Source organism: Schistocerca gregaria, chromosome X (assembly GCF_023897955.1).
Source record: "Schistocerca gregaria isolate iqSchGreg1 chromosome X, iqSchGreg1.2, whole genome shotgun sequence".
NCBI classification, from domain to species: domain Eukaryota; kingdom Metazoa; phylum Arthropoda; class Insecta; order Orthoptera; family Acrididae; genus Schistocerca; species Schistocerca gregaria.
The window spans coordinates 803,331,659-803,348,837 of record NC_064931.1 but is presented as its reverse complement, the minus strand read 5'-3'; the positions used below and the strand labels follow the sequence as shown (position 1 = coordinate 803,348,837).

General features: G+C 40.8%; 1 protein-coding gene across 6 annotated transcripts in view; it reads left to right on the top strand.

Moving 5' to 3' along the window:
- LOC126297438 (SRSF protein kinase 3-like) overlaps positions 1–17,179 on the top strand; it is a 367,448-nt gene that overhangs the window by 294,281 nt on the left and 55,988 nt on the right. For all 6 annotated transcript variants that reach the window (XM_049988286.1, XM_049988284.1, XM_049988287.1 and 3 more), the window contains one exon: positions 16,475–16,599. In XM_049988286.1, the coding sequence (XP_049844243.1) occupies positions 16,475–16,599 (125 nt within the window). The remainder of the gene's footprint in view (positions 1–16,474; positions 16,600–17,179) is intronic.

The window sequence follows — 17,179 nt, the reverse complement described above, 5'->3', positions numbered from 1 at the left end:
CAGCCAACTCTTCCACCCATGCTTGCGTAATTCTCAGATCTTGATTCACAGTATCCTCTGATGCTTGTGCATATTTCATCACCTCACTTTTCAGCTCCCATAGCATATGTATATCGTTCAACAATTCACTCCCCAACCCTGTTGTCTGTGTGGTATGCCACTACACCACCGACTTCGTACTGTCTGATAACTTCTTTGCCACCTCCACAGTCTTGTTTAACACTTTCATGTAAGTGGCATATACTGTTTTGAACACCAGCTTGAAAATTCTCCCTCCAGCATCTATCCAACCCCTCTTTTGTTGACAAAACGAACAGTGCACCACCTCCACTGCTTGCTGCCTCTGTTCCTGTAGTCATTCATAAGACTTACTCAACTTCTTACATTCCCCCAAAACTTTCCTAAGCACAATCCTGCTCTAGGCTCTCTGTTGAAGCCCAGAAAACACCCCCTCTGGCCTCCTCACATCATTCCTTAACTCTCACACATTAAAAACTAAATTTATTGTACATTGATGGCTGGTTTTCACTACATCCTCTTCTTTGGTGTGAAGAACTACTCCCTCCAGGTGCTGATTCTGCAGCATCCTCACTCTGCTCCAGGCTAGCCCGACGATTAGCATCCCTCCTATCCTTGCCCTCTATGTACAGCAACCTGGCGGCAGGAACTACCATCCCCCTCCTCAAAAGGCCTGCTGCCACCAGCTATTACTCTTATACAAAGAGAATTAAAAGAACCCTTATTCTAACACCAAGTTCATTCCTTACCCCCCTCCAATGTGTTACAACCCAACATCCAGCACATAATACCCTAAACAATTACCAATAAACACAGCAAAATACCTGTCACTTCCTTGACCTCGGTGTGGAGACCTTTTGCATTAGTCAGTCCATATTCTCATGTTCACTCCTGTGCTTCTTCCTCTTTGTGTCCTCCTCTGGCTTTGGACCTATAGTTGATTAAAATAACTTGATAGTTGACACTTCATGTGAAGGAGGTGTCTTCCTCCAATCAGAGTCATGCCAGGACTGTTCAATGTTGCCAAACGTCCACAGCAAATGGTCAGTTAACTTCCAATTCTGTGTCTGGCTTTTTTTCATGTTGTGTTTGGATCATGAATTTTGGATCCGGCCCTTTTCTCTCTCTCTCTCTCTCTCTCTCTCTCTCTCTCTCTCTCTCTCTCTCTCTCTCACACACACACACACACACACACACACACACACACACACACACACACACACACACACACAGTGATGGTAATGAAATATGCTCATTTTGTACATACCACTAGCCAAAGAATGCTGGATTCTTTTGCTCAAACCACGATTTAGTACCGAATGTGGCAATACTGTAGTGCCGGGTGACAGATGTCAACTATCAAGTAATTTTAAACGGACTATAGTACTCCTGGGACCGACTCTAGAGGGCCTCAGAATGGTCACAGGCATTGAACGACCACTGTTATCAACCTTGTGGGCAACTGCAGCTTAACATTGAATGGTGATGTAGTCTTGAGCACTTGGTAAGAGGTCCCTTGTACCTCACAACGAATTTCTTAATCTTACCCTTTGACATGTAAGAGGTGGATAACATTATCCACTGCCCTACCCTGTAATGTGGTAAGCACCCTGTGCATTTCACCTCTGCCTCTTGCCTTTGCAGTGCCCTCATGTTTGCTTCCTGCACCTGTTTCCATACTTCTCTTACTGTTATAGCAAAAGTACAGACTGACTCTCTGTCCTTGCTCCTTCTTGCATTAATCATATCAAGTGGTGACAGCATTTTCCTGCTATATACTACTTTGTATTCATATTAATGTGGACCTTCGAATTGAACACAGCCACAACAAATATTAGATTTGTGTCCCAGTCATCATAATACAAGTTTAACTATTAATTCAACATCCCTACAATTGTATGTTGCACTCGTTCCATTCTACAATTTGTCTGAGGTTGAAGCAGACTAGTTCTCAGATTCTATGTAGATAACATGCAACATAATTACTTCATTAAGTTTGGGACATTATTTGTCCCTTGGTTTGCAATTGACATCTCTGGCACCCCAAAATTAGGCATCCATCTGTTGCTCTCTGACTGTAGCTGTATGCCGGTTAGACATAGTGATGATCTCTACATACCATGAAAAGTGATCTGTCATTGTCAACACAAAACGATTCTCTGTCCAAGTGCAATTAAATGGTCCTAACCCATCCAAGCCAATCATTACAAACAACTTTGACACTTCTGTCAGCCTCTGTAATGGTATTTGCTTACGGCACAAGTCTGCATGCTGTGTGCACTACACATAATTTCTCACATACTGATATATATCTCCCTTTCTTCTGTTCCACCATATCTTCCAACCAACCTTCAGTTTGTTGCTCTTCACCCTCTATGACCAGGCAATATGTGATAATGTGCCTCTCTTAGTATATCCTCCTCCAACTTAGCCAGCACCACCACCCACAACTGTAGTTCAGCGTGTGTGCCGGTCTGTTGTGTAAGGTAACTAGGTTACAGTTGCGTCCTGTACAGCTGGCAATCACTGTCAGTGTTCTGTACTGCTTTCCATTCAGCAAGTGTGTGACCTAGTATGAGGGAATGCTGAAAAGTGGTGCCTCTGAAATTTTAATGTGAAAACTCCTGAAGCTTTTAAATAAAACAAACATTATTAATATTCTACATCTTTATTATTCATGTGTACATATTTATTTCTCAATATAGTCACCACTTGGTTCAAGAATCATAAAAGAAGGTTGTATACATGGAAGAAGCCTGGAGATACTGGCAGGTTTAGATAGATTATATAATGATAAGACAGTGATTTAGGAACCAGGTTTTAAATTGTAAGACATTTACAGGGGCAGATGTGGACTCTGACCGCAATCTATTGGTTATGAACTGTAGATTAAAACTAAAGAAACTGGAAAAAGGTGGGAATTTAAGGAGATGGGACCTGGATAAACTTACAGAACCAGATGTGGTAGAGAGTTTCAGGGAGAGCATTAGGGAACAATTGACAAGAATGGAGGAAAGAAATACAGTAGAAGAAGAATGGGTAGCTTTGAGAGATGAAATAGAGAAGGCAGCAGAGGATCAAGTAGGTAAAACGACGAGGGCTAATATAAATCCTTGGGTAACAGAAGAGATACTGCATTTAATTGATGAAAGGAGAAAATACAAAAATGCAGTAAATGAAGCAGGCAAAAGACAATACAAATGTCTCAAAAATGAGATGGACAGGAAGTGCAAAATGGCTAGAGAACAAATGTAAGGATGTAGAGACGTATATCACTAGGGGTAAGATAGATACTGCCTACAGGAAAATTAGAGAGACTTTTTTGGAGAAAAGAGAAGCACTTGTATGAATGTCAAGAACTCGGATGGAAACCCAGTTCTAGGCAAAGAAGGGAAAGCAGAAAGGTGGAAGGAGTGTATAGAGGGTCTATACAAGGGAGATGCTCTTGAGGACAATATTATGGAAATGGAAGAGGATGTAGATGAAGATGAAATGGGAGATATGATACTGTGTGAAGAGTTGAGTTTTACTGATGACATTATAATTCTGTCAGAGAGAGCAAAGGACCTAGAAGAGCAGCTGAACAGAATGGGCAGTGTCTTGAAACGAGAATATAAGATGAACATCAACAACAGCAAAACGAGGATAATGGAATGTAGTCAAATTAAATTGAATGGTGCTGAGGAAATAAGACGCTTAAAGTAGTAAATGAGTTTTGCTATTTGGGGAGCAAAATAACTGATGATGGTCGAAGTAGTGAGGATATAAAATGTAGACTGGCAATGGCAAGGAAGGCATTTCTGGAGAAAAGAAATTTGTTAACGTCGAGTACAGATTCAGGCATCAGGAAGTCTCTTCTGAAGGTATTTGCGTGGAGTGTAGCCATGTAGGGAAGTGAAACGTGGACAATAAATAGTTTAGAGAAAAAGAGAATAGAAGCTTTCAAAATGGGGTGCTACAGAAGGATGCTGAAGATTAGATGGGTAGATCACATAACTAATGAAGAGGTATTGACTAGAATTGGGGAGAAGAGGAGTTTGTGGCACAATTTGACTAGAAGAAGGGATCAGTTGGTAGGACATATTCTGAGGCATCAAGGGATCACCAATTTAGTATTGGAGGGCAGTGCGGAGGGTAAAATACTTAGTGGGAGACCAAGAGATGAATACACTAAACAGATTCAGAAGGATGTGGGTTGCAGTGGGTACTGGGAGATGAAGCAGCTTGCACAGGATAGAGTAGCATGAAGAGCTGCATCAAACCAGTCTCTGGACTGAAGACCACAACAACAATATAGTCACCCTGGTGATGAACAAATTTCTCCCAGCGAGAGACCAGTTTGATGATACCATCGTTGTAGAATGTTTGTTTTGAAAGAAACTGCAGGACAGTTACTTAATGCACAATCTTATATTGTGTTCATGACCAGTTTCGGAACACTTTGTTTCATCGTCTAGTGTAAACTTTAATAATAAAAATATTCTGTTACACATGAATGGGAGGGGATCCTCAGGGTTGAAATATCAGATAAGGAACAATGTGGCCAAAATTTCTAAATTAAAAGAGAAACCATGATGAAGAGAGACCATGATGTTACTTACAAATAAAATCACTTAATCATCTGAGGTCACCCTCATCCCAATGTTGTTGTTGAGCCAATGGTTTCGTGGCAGAAGAGTAAAAGGGACTTAAAAAAGACATAATGACTGGATACCAAAATTTACCGAAATAATGGAATCACAGATTGTGTGAAATTACAAAAATTCCATAACAACTGTTTCCCTGTGCTGTGCGTCCAGGAACACAAACAGGAAAACTGTGTAATAGCACATACTAGTCATGAGTACTGAAGCTGCACACAACCCAAGCACAGGAGTAACAGCAGAAAGGTGTTGGAACCATCACAACATAAAGAAGGAAGAGGACATGTACGTTTAAAAAAACAAGGGGAAATGTTGTGTTATATGGACATGCTAATCTGCCTAGATAATGTCATAATTAATTAAAATTTTTTGTGATACAGGTCTGTTCATTCATTAATTTTATTGAGAGGATGGGAATAATGACTTCTTAAGATTTCGATTTCTTCCAGAGCATCAATTATCTTACCTTTCTCTGCAGTGCGTAAGACAGTTAAGTTATTGATGGCCTGGTATAGTCCAGGTCTTTGTTCTTTAAATCTCTTACCAAAATTTCTGCCTGTCTGGATAGTGTATCTGCTCTTACACAAGTGGCTTTTATCACACACAATATGATACACTCTGGGGTAGGAGAAAGGATCCTTTTTGAAGACTTCATGGTTCCTTAATCTACAGCCCAAATTTTTTGGAATGAAAAATGATAAAAAATGCCAGAGCTAAGTTGACTGACATCACTTTCTTTTTCTCTACTGCTTTCTAAGTGATTCCTTTTCCATGAAGACCTCTAGTGGCAGAGGGTTGCAAATATGTAGACATGAAGAATAAAGATGTAGAATGTTAATAACATTTGTATTACTTAAAAAAGCTTCAAGAGTTTTCACATACATGACTCGGAAGAATTACTTCCCAACACAGTCTCTCACTACACTACCATCCTGCTTACAGCATTTGAACTGAGTGAGGTGGTGCTATGATTAGCGCATTGGACTCTCACTCAGGATGATGATGGTTCAAATCAGTAGCTGGCCATCCAGATTTAGATGAACCAGCAAAATGCTGGGGTGGTCAATGCTGGCATGGTTCCTTTTAAAGAGCATGGTCAGTTTCCTTCCTCATCCTTGAAATTTTCTGAGCTTGTGCTGTCTCTGTAGTGGCCTCAGTGTCAGCGGGACATTAAATCATAATCTCCCTTCGCTCCTTTCATAGTGTCTGCATTTTGTTGTTTGTTCCTTGACTTACGGACTACTTGATAATCAAACTCACTGAGTTGTAATGCCCACCATATTAATCTGCTGGATGAGTCCTTTAACCCTAATAACCATTTCAGAGCAGGATGTTCAGTCACTACTTTAAATTTCTTCCCACACAAGTAACACTGAAACCATGTGATCCCATACATGAGGCTAAGAAACTCTGTTTCCATAACAGAATAGCTTTTCACTGCTCTAGTCACTTGGCTCGATGCATAAGCCACACAATACTCCTCACTGTTGACCTCTTGACTCGGGACACACCCCAAAGCCTAGTTAGATCCATCACATGGTAATATAAACTCCTTCTAAAAATATGGAAAAATTAAAACTGGACTTGACATTAAAGCTTTCGTCAACCCATTAAACACGTCCTGGTAGTCCTCCATCTAAATAAATTTTGTTTCTTTCTTCATCAGCTATGTGAGTGGTCATGCTGTATCAGTGAACCCCTTACAGATTTCCTGTACTAGTTCAAGAGTCCCAAAAATGAGTAACCTACTTCCTCCAAAGCAAAATGACACTTTTCCATGCTTAATGTCAGATGTGCAGCCCACAATCTTGTAAATATTCCCTCAGTTGCTGCCTATGTTTTTCCTCCTCTTTCGAGAACGAAGTTATATCATCCAGGTAGATTAGAGATTAATTAGTCTTATACTCCCTTAATAGTCCATCCAACAATCACTGAAACATTGCAGGACTGTTCTTCAATCCACAGGGCAACATTTGATACTGATAATAACCCCCATGCTACCATGAATGCTGTCTTCAGTCAATTCTCTGAAACCACTTCAAAATTATGATACTAACTCCTCAAATCTGTGGTAGAGAAATACTGGCAGTGCTGCAAGTTGATGATCATCTTCATGACATGGATATGGGGTGTGTATCTGTCAGTGTCTTATCATTAAGATGATGGTAGTCACAATAGTACCTGTACTTCTGAGAACCATCTGTAGACTTCTTTGGAACAACCACCACACCAGATCCCCCACACTGGTGCTGTTGTATATATCGAGGCATCCGATAAGGCTTCCGGTACACTGATGTTTCAGTTCCTGTCGGAATGCTGTGCTGTGTAATGTGTGTTGTTGGCAACAGACCCTGACAAAAAATCAAGTTTTCAAACTCCAACAATAACTCCTCCATTTGTACTCTTTTTCTAATCCCTTAGGACGCTTCACCTTATTACATAATGCAGTCTTGCCAGCGGCCTGTGGCTTCCCACGGTTCACACACTGTGCATCAGTCATACTTCTCCAAAATGTCCAAATTTGCTACTAAGATCCCCATTGTCAACTTAACCTCTTCAGCACTAAAATTATCCAGATTATCGTGTACCACCTTCCTGACATCTCTCTCCCTTACACATACAGTACTCCTTTTAACAAAATGCCTTGCTGAATTTAACATTCATTTCAGTGGCTGTATTACACATAACATATTGACAGGTAAGTCCAACTCCTCACTCTCTGAGGGACTTCACAGTGCCACCTGACACATTTTCATGGGAATCAAGCCTTAATGATTTGTATGCAGTTTAATCTGGTTGCCCAATATGAAAGATGCATCTCCCACTAGCTCCACACTGGCAAAAGTTTCCCCTAGCTCGAATGTTTTCCCACTAACCTCCACTACACATCACCAGAGGTCAATTTTGGCATGATCTTGATACAAGAAGTCTACCCCTATTACTGCTAATAAAATTCCTTTGCTGAAACCTATCACTTATACCCCACCAAGGCTGGAGGCACTGCCTCTACGTGCGCCCTCTCCATTCACATCTGTGACATCTTAAATTTGTGGAGAACACTCCACGCCTATCGCCTATGCCCATTGACTCATCCATCTCCTCACATTCCATTGCTTACCTGACAGTAGCTATAGATGCTTTGGAGCATGTGTGAGTACCCTTCCAGACATATCAGGTGATAAGTCTCTCAGGGAAGCATCGAGCACCCTTTGCTGAGCTTCCAACAGCAAAAATTCATTCATATCATTATTTTCCCCCAGTGTATATGTCTGCACATTTATCTTCTGTACCCTATCATCAAAATCCTCTAAGGCTCTCCTGTGCCTCTTAGTAATGATACTCAATTGTTTCTGAAAGAACCTTGCACTGGTCTGCTTCTTGTACTTTTGCAGAAGCCCCTGCTTCAGCTGCGTGTGAATGTCTCTGCATTCCTCACCACCTCTGTATAGCTTATACAAGTTTTGTCTGTCCCACTAAATGCAATTTCATCACCTGTAACAACTGACCATCAGTTCAACTAGCTATACCCACTGATGTTGTCAGCTCCTCCACGAATGATATCGCAGCCTCAGATCACATCCCAGAAAAGAGAGTTCTTAGACTGGTGGCCTCTGAATCCACCTCATTCTCTGGTGGCTGGAACAAAGATATGTACTCATCTTTAACTGCTATTTGTCCTCAAAACTATGCATTTTCTGCTGACAGCTACGCCATCTTTTCCATCAATAAACGTACTGTCTCTGGATCCAAAATACCCCACATGCCTCTAGTCTGTCATTGCAAAATCTTTATCATTCATTTATATATAATACACATCCTCAACCCTCACTCACTGAAAATTACCAACAAATTGCACCTTCTCATTAACCATTTCTGCATTACCTCACAGCGTACTCATAACGATGGCACCTAACGTACTTAACGACACTGGTTCTACACCGGTGCAGTATGCCCAAGCACACTGCACTGTGAACATCTAACAGTCTCCAAGTTCTGCTCCCTCCAGTTGCCACGAATCTCGGACAGATCAGCTGGTTTCTCTGGCTGATTAAAGTAACCTTATAGTCATGGAGACATTCCTGCCTGAATCCAGTGTCTGTCACACATGCCAAAATAACTCAAAGCTTTCTCACTTCCCCACTGTGACCACACTGCAGGCTGTGTTCTAGACATTGTGCTGCATAGATAATGAAGCATGTACTGCCTACTTAAGGTGCCATAACTTAGTGATTCCATGCATAACTGACCCCGGAGGTGGTGGAGTGGCTATTGTGGAAGATGGCTGGCAGTGGAGAGTTGAGGCAGGTGGTGGCCCAGTGAAACTCTATTATAAAAATAACTATTTATTCATTCAAACATCTATGCCAGCATGGAGTAACAACCACATGACCCCACCCCATGTAGTGTGGCCATATGCCCAGCAAGATGACAGCCAGGTGGCTGGTTGTAACACACACATGCCAGTTTGTTGACTACAGTGCTCAGTATGCAGCAGGCGACCTAGTTACATGAGTTGTGCCACAAGCATCCACTGCTCACTAATAGTGGGCCTGGGACAACTCTATTGAGCCGTGGCATTGAGTGTGGAAGTTGTATGCAGTGCAGGAGGCAGTTATCACGACAGAGGCCCAGACTCGTGACTGCTGCTGGTGGCTCCGCATTGTACCGTCACATAGTGTAGCCACCACATCCTAGTGAAACTTGTGGGTAGCAAATGAATCTGATACCAAAGTGGCAACTATTGATACAGACTAGCAGCACACCCAATAATACAGGCCAGCAGCACACCCATTACACCAATGTGACACTTCTAGTCACGTTTTCAACAGCACTACTGAACCCATTAGTGGAAAAATTCCCTTGCCTGTACTGCAAGGGCCATACCTTCAAAGAACTGTGCTTTACCGCTGTGCCGCTATCGACAGGGGATCTCAAGTTGATTCCGTATTTCTAGATTTCCGGAAAGCTTTTGACACCGTTCCTCACAAGCGACTTCTAATCAAGCTGCGGAGCTATGGGGTATCGTCTCAGTTGTGCGACTGGATTCGTGATTTCCTGTCAGGAAGGTCGCAGTTCGTAGTAATAGACGGCAAATCATCGAGTAAAACTGAAGTGATATCAGGTGTTCCCCAGGGAAGCGTCCTGGGACCTCTACTGTTCCTGATCTATATAAATGACCTGGGTGACAATCTGAGCAGTTCTCTTAGGTTGTTCGCAGATGATGCTGTAATTTACCGTCTAGTAAGGTCATCCGAAGACCAGTATCAGCTGCAAAGCGATTTAGAAAAGATTGCTGTATGGTGTGTCAGGTGGCAGTTGACGCTAAATAACGAAAAGTGTGAGATGATCCACATGAGTTCCAAAAGAAATCCGTTGGAATTCGATTACTCGATAAATAGTACAATTCTCAAGGCTGTCAATTCAACTAAGTACCTGGGTGTTAAAATTACAAACAACTTCAGTTGGAAGGACCACATAGATAATATTGTCGGGAAGGCGAGCCAAAGGTTGCGTTTCATTGGCAGGACACTTAGAAGATGCAACAAGTCCACTAAAGAGACAGCTTACACTACACTCGTTCGTCCTCTGTTAGAATATTGCTGCGCGGTGTGGGATCCTTACCAGGTGGGATTGACGGAGGACATCGAGAGGGTGCAAAGAAGGGCAGCTCGTTTTGTATTATCGCGTTATAGGGGAGAGAGTGTGGCAGATATGATACACGAGTTGGGATGGAAGTCATTACAGCATAGACGTTTTTCGTCGCGGCGAGACCTTTTTACGAAATTTCAGTCACCAACTTTCTCTTCCGAATGCGAAAATATTTTGTTGAGCCCAACCTACATAGGTAGGAATGATCATCAAAATAAAATAAGAGAAATCAGAGCTCGAACAGAAAGGTTTAGGTGTTCGTTTTTCCCGCGCGCTGTTCGGGAGTGGAATAGTAGAGAGATAGTATGATTGTGGTTCGATGAACCCTCTGCCAAGCACTTAAATGTGAATTGCAGAGTAGTCATGTAGATGTAGATGTAGATGTAGATGTGCTGGCAAGCTCCTTGTGCTTGCCTTTGTCCAGCAGCTGCCACAATACCTTACCACTTTTTCCCACAAATTGACTGTAAAATAATAGTGGCTCTACACTTCCAATGATTCAGCTGCCAGTTTACCTTCAAATAATTTTTTTTATATTACTCCTTCCATGGCCTGTTTTCATTTACTTCACATATCAATGCCATGGATTATCCCCCAGTTTGGTGTCAGCTCATTCCTGCAATCTCTTAATCACTTCATAAAAATTACCTATTTCCATCAGTACAGCAGCAGCAACCTTACCTGTCTGATATTGTGTAACAGTTTAATGATAGATATGTGTCTGTTATTAATCCTATGGTTCCACAGTGTAATGTACTTTCTTTTTTTTGACAACTGTTGGTTCTGATTTCACTAATAGAAAGACTTCTGCCCCATGGACACTTACTACATTATCAGAAATATTGAATGCATGTTTATCTGAATCACTGTCCACTCAACTTCATTACCATCCACTTCATTGTTAACACAAATAAAATATTCTTGCATCACACTTAAGTGGGAAACCACATCATTATGCACATTACATACTGCTACCTTCACTCTCTCACATCTGTTCTAATCATTTTACTGCTGAAAGTATTCAACTCTCCATTCTGCTAACCTGGAACATTCAGCTTGTAACTTGCCATCTACACTGTTGACCTCACCCCATACATCACCATTCAGTTCTATGCATGAACTTGAGTTACTTTTTATCTACAACTTCATCTTGTTTTCAATGTCAGTTTCTCCCTTACATAAATTATTTCCCTTTGATTAGATACTTTTCTTAACTTCAGCTCCTTAATCCTTTATACACTGTTTAATTTCACCTAATTGGCTATTCACTTTCTCTAGAGCTTGCAATATTAAATCTACAGGATCCACATTCATGTCACAGCTACTAGGTTGACCTAAAATAATCTATCTCATTGCCTGAAGATTTGTCATCAGGCAACTCTGTTACTACAAACACAGGATGGTTATTATTAAACCGATTATGTTCCCCGTGCTGCAGTGCGGGCTGTTTTATAACAGGACACTTAAATATAATAGGTATGTTCATTAATTATTGTGCTCACGGAATATGCTAAAAAATAATAATAATAATACCGATTTCTGCCACCAACTGAAAATATGGCACTGTAAGCAGTCAGAATGTGGTGCAAGTGCAGGAAAAAGGGAGGTGTGATCAAACACATGGTAATGGTGGTTCTGGCACATGTATCAGGAATGTTCACAAGCCAGGAATATGCTGAATCTTTAACATGGCATGTTATACAGTTGCATGCAGCATATTCGGTTTCATCAGGAAGAGTCTGGATACATTCCTGATAGATATGATCTTTCAGATGTACCCGTAACCAGGAATTGCCATAGATTTAGGTTGAGGGATCTGGAAGACCACATATCTTAAAATTGTCTAGAGATGATGCAGTCATTATCAAAGGTTTCTTGAAGCAAATCTGTCACCCAGCAAGTGATGTGGTGTCACACTATCTTGCGTGAAAATGGATGTGTGGGCACAGTTGTGTTCCAGCAAGGCTGGAATCGCATGTTGCACAAGGAGGTCCTTATAACATGCAGATGTTACTGTACGCCTAACAGGCCTGTGAGGTGTCATCTCCTCTAAGAAAATTGGACCAAGAATGAAGGAGCTTTGGAATCACGCCGCACAGTCACATAGGTTGAGTTCAGTGGATGTTCCTGCACATGTGGCAGTGTAGAACCCCATACGTGACAGTTCTGTGCATTCACACCACTGCGTAAAGTAAAATACTCCTCATCCATACAGAGAACATTCCCCAGCCATATAATCAATTTCCATGCATACCAAAAAACAAAGGGCAAAGTCACTGCATTGTAGCATGTCTTGGGGCTTCATTTGGTGCTCATTCTGAATCTTATACATATACCATTGTAAAATGTGCTGTCAAATCTTTTGAAATGTTGATTGGGGGGGGGGGGGGGGGGGGGAGTTCTGGCACGCAACTCAAGCACTGGCTGCAGAGTGTTTTGCATGGTCAGCTATAGCTGCAGCAACTTCAACAACTACTGCTATGGAAATGGGCTGCCTCCCTGTGTCTTCAAATTTCCTGATCATATTCTTTCACCCATTTATTGAGATTGGGCCTCTTTGCAGCTGTTTTTGTCAGTGATACTCCTATAATGCAGCCCTACCAATGCTGCTGTTCTGATAAAACAACTTTTACCAGCACTGCAAAGGCTTTCTTCTCAATAGCCATTGTGGTTCATTTGGAAAACTTCAACCTTCTAAACCTTGCACACCAACAGCCACTTCACAAAAGAAATTGATACACGTCGCTGAGCGATAAACTGCGTACTGAAGTCAAAACAGGAAACAGTTCATATACTGACAGCTTACAGTACCAACTTTTCACTTGGTGGCAGAAAGTGGAACTATCAAATTTTTCAGTATACTCCACATGTGCATTAATTTTGGTGATAAGAATCTCAGTAAATTAGCTTACTATGCCTACTTTCATTCACTGCTTTCGTATGGCATCATATTCTGGGGTGATACATCATTGAGTAGAAAAGTATTCATTGCTCAAAAATGTGTAATCAGAATAATTGCTGGAGCCCACCCACGGTCATCCTGCAGACATCTATTTAAGGATCTAGGGATCCTCACAGTAACCTCACAGTATATATATTCACTTATGAAATTTGTTGTTAATAATCCAACCCAGTTCAAAAGTAATAGCAGTGTGCATAGCTATAACACCAGGAGAAAGGATGATCTTCACTATGCAGGGTTAAATCTGACTTTGCCACAGAAAGAGGTAAATTATGCTGCCACAAAAGTCTTTGGTCACCTACCAAACAGCATCAAAAGCCTGACAGATAGTCAACCAACATTTTAAAAAAATTAAAAGAATTTCTAGATGACAACTCCTTCTACTCATTGGCTGAATTTTTAGATATAAATTAAGGGAAGGAAAAAAAACTAACTTAAACATTAGTGTCGTGCAATATTTTGTGTAATGCAATATCTTGTACAGACATCTTTCATTAACCTGACACGTTCCACATCATTACGAAGTGTCGTATTCATGATCTATGAAACAAGTATTAATCTAATCTAATCTAAGACACACCTATGATGTTTCAGTGTCCTGCTATGTGTACAGCCCCCACTGCAGCACTCGGAACACTGTCAGGCTGCTTGTAGCCACATGGTACAATCTGAATTACTCAATTTTATGAACCCAACAGATCTTAAAACCACAACGCTACACAGGACATACAATGTAGGCTTTCATGGCCGGTGTTGTCTTCAGTTGAAACTTCTGGGCTGAGAGGCCATGGTCAATGTGTGTGGTTTCTCTTTTTTTTTTAAGAGAGAGAGAGAGAGAGAGAGAGAGAGAGAGAGAGAGAGAGAGAGAGAGAGTTTTAAGGTTAGACAAAATATGGATGTCGACGTTGCACCAGCAGAATGACAGTCAATTACTCTTCATCGAGAATGATGACACCTCAGAAGATGTCTCCCACAGATGGAGACAAAATAATGTTAGGTGAAAATTTTATACATCAACCACAGCCTCTCAGCCCAGGAGTTTCAACTGAAGGCTATACAGGACAGTTCACTTTTTGCAATTTGTACTTATTTTTCGGAGCCTTGCTGCTTCCCATGAAATGTATGGAGGAGTTACAGTCCTCTGCTATTGCCACCACCTCCCTCACCCCCATCACTATCCCCACTGCTGTGGCTGCTTGCCAGATTTCCTGCTACCTGGCAAATACTGCTGCCATTCAGTAGATTACCCACTACCTGGTATGTACTACTGCCACTTGCTAGGTTTCTCGCGACCTTGTGCAGACTGCTGACGCTTTTGATAGCTCTCCCACCATGTTGTGTGGACTGCTGCCCACTTGGTAGTTTTTCCGCTACCTGGTGCAGACTGCTGCCACTTGATAGTTTTCCCAGTATCGGGTGTGGAATGCTGCCACTGCTTGGCACTATGTGGTTATGCTGGTGGTTTACCCTCACCAAACCTTCAATGGCTTCTGATGTTCTATGATGTTTGTTCCTAACTCATTTAGGCTTCTAGATTTATCATTTTCTATGTTCTATTCAGACTTCTTTCATCATCTAAATCACAACTTTTGATTTGCCTGTGATTTCGATGAGGCAGAACACATTTATTAAACAAGTTGGCCAGTCTCACACTATATAAACATGTTACTATAATGCCACCAGCAAGAGTGCCAGTTCCTTGCTGTCAGCACCCCTTCCCATAGTCCTTGTCTGACATCACATCGAGAGGGTGTGTTCACTACACCAATACAATGTAAAGTATACCTCTGACCTCATATGTAGCTACTTATTATATTTAGGTGCAGGTTGTGACATTGTCACATTGTATATGGGTGCCAGATGCCTCTCGTCACAGTCACAAGTAATTTAAAGACTTTGCAGTAAGGCAGGCTCATCCAATTTATTGCCCAGTTCCACAGTCATTATTTCAGTTGTGGTTTTATTTTTCAAGATGATAATGCATGAGAAAACTGTGTCTACCTTATGAACAACATCGAAGAATGAGATTGGTTTGAACAGCAATGTCTTGACCAAGTTGTTGGCAAAATGCCAAGGAGTATCCAAGCTTGTTATAATGCAGTGGGAGGAGCATCATGGTGTTGAACGTTAACCAGCAGCAGATTTTGCTTTCAAAAATATACAAGGTTGTACACTTTTGAGCAGTATGTCTTTATTTTGGCTATTAATTCTTATTCCACACCTAAGATTTCCCCTTCTTACAGCTTTCTTTTCATTTCATTTCCTGTCTGCACAAGTTTTCAGATATGCAGATCATTGTAAGCTTTTAGTGTGCAATTTATTTATAAGTATAAAATTCAGGATACTGAAACCCCATTTGTGGAAAGGCAAATTAGGAAAAATCTACTTTGTTCTGTGAATGTCTATAAATAAATGTTATTTGTATTATACTTACTTCAAAGGAAAGAGAGTGTTCTTTAAAAAAGTTGCTGTCCAGATTGTGTATAACAAGGCTTGGAACTGGATGACAATGCATTATTAACTTGCGTGCTTTTCTGGTGTGTAGTGCAGGGTACTTTGTGTACAGCTGCCATTTCTCCCTTTTCCTGTTCCAATCATGACTGAATCATAGGAAAACAGTTGCTGGGATGCCTCGATGTGAGCTCAAATCTCCATAATTTTTATTTTCATGGTCTTTTTATGAGTTATACATATGAGGAAGAAATATATCGCTTAAATCAAGTGAAGGGAAATGGAAATAAACCTGAAATTTACCCTTTGTTTTCATCGTAATCTCGGCAAAATGTTTGAAATTGATTGATAAATTTCAAACACACACACACACACACACACACACACACACACACACACACACACACACACACACAAGACTAAAAAGCAGAAAATAATTATTTAAATAACTAACATTTTACAGACTGAGATGGGTGGTGACTACGTGACTACTTAAAAACATGATTTGGCCCAAAAGTTACATACTGCTTTTGTGCTGAATTATGAGTTTTTTTGAAATATTTGGAAGCTTTAAATCATTGTAGTAGTATGGGGATTATTATTTTATAATGCACTTTACATAAGTTAGAATGTAAGTTAACTGGGTTGCCTTAATATGTATATTTCATTTTTGCACCATTTTAGTCAAGCACGGTACATTTTCCAAATATCTTCCTGTAACTTATGATGACATTGACTCTTCTTCTCACAGACAAAGCATTCCGGCGTGTTGCATCCTGTCCCGATACAAAAAATCTGGCAAGAACACCTGACCCTGTTCATGAAGTATGTGATATTAAAGTGAAGATTGCTGATTTGGGCAATGCCTGTTGGTGTGTAAGTATTTGTGTCTTCAAAAGACATATAATATAACAGTAGAGCAGTAATATACACTTTTTTTAAAGTATTTGAAGCAATGACTAATAGTGACCATACTACTACTACTAGTAGTAGTAGTAATAGTAATAGTAATAATAATAATAATAATAATAATAATAATAATAATAATGGCGTGGTCCTTTCCCAGTTCACTGAAAGCATCACAGAGATGTACTTGATGGTTGGCAACAACTTTTGGAGAGTGATGATATATTTTCAAAATGTTCTTCTCAGTTTTGATTATCACATCTACAGTCTGTTACTGATTTTGGATATTTATACATTATGTGATGAAAAGTATCCAGACACCCCAAAAAACATATGTTTCAGGTACATTGTGCTGCCACCTACTACCAGGTACTCCATATCAGTGACCTCAGTAGTCATTAGACGTCGTGAGAGTGCAGAATGGGGTGCTCTGCGGAACTCATGAACTTCAAACGTGGTCAGGTGATTGGGTGTCACTTCTGTCATTCTTGTGTATGCGAGATTTCCACAACTCTAAACATCCCTAGGTCCACTGTTTCTGATGTGCTAG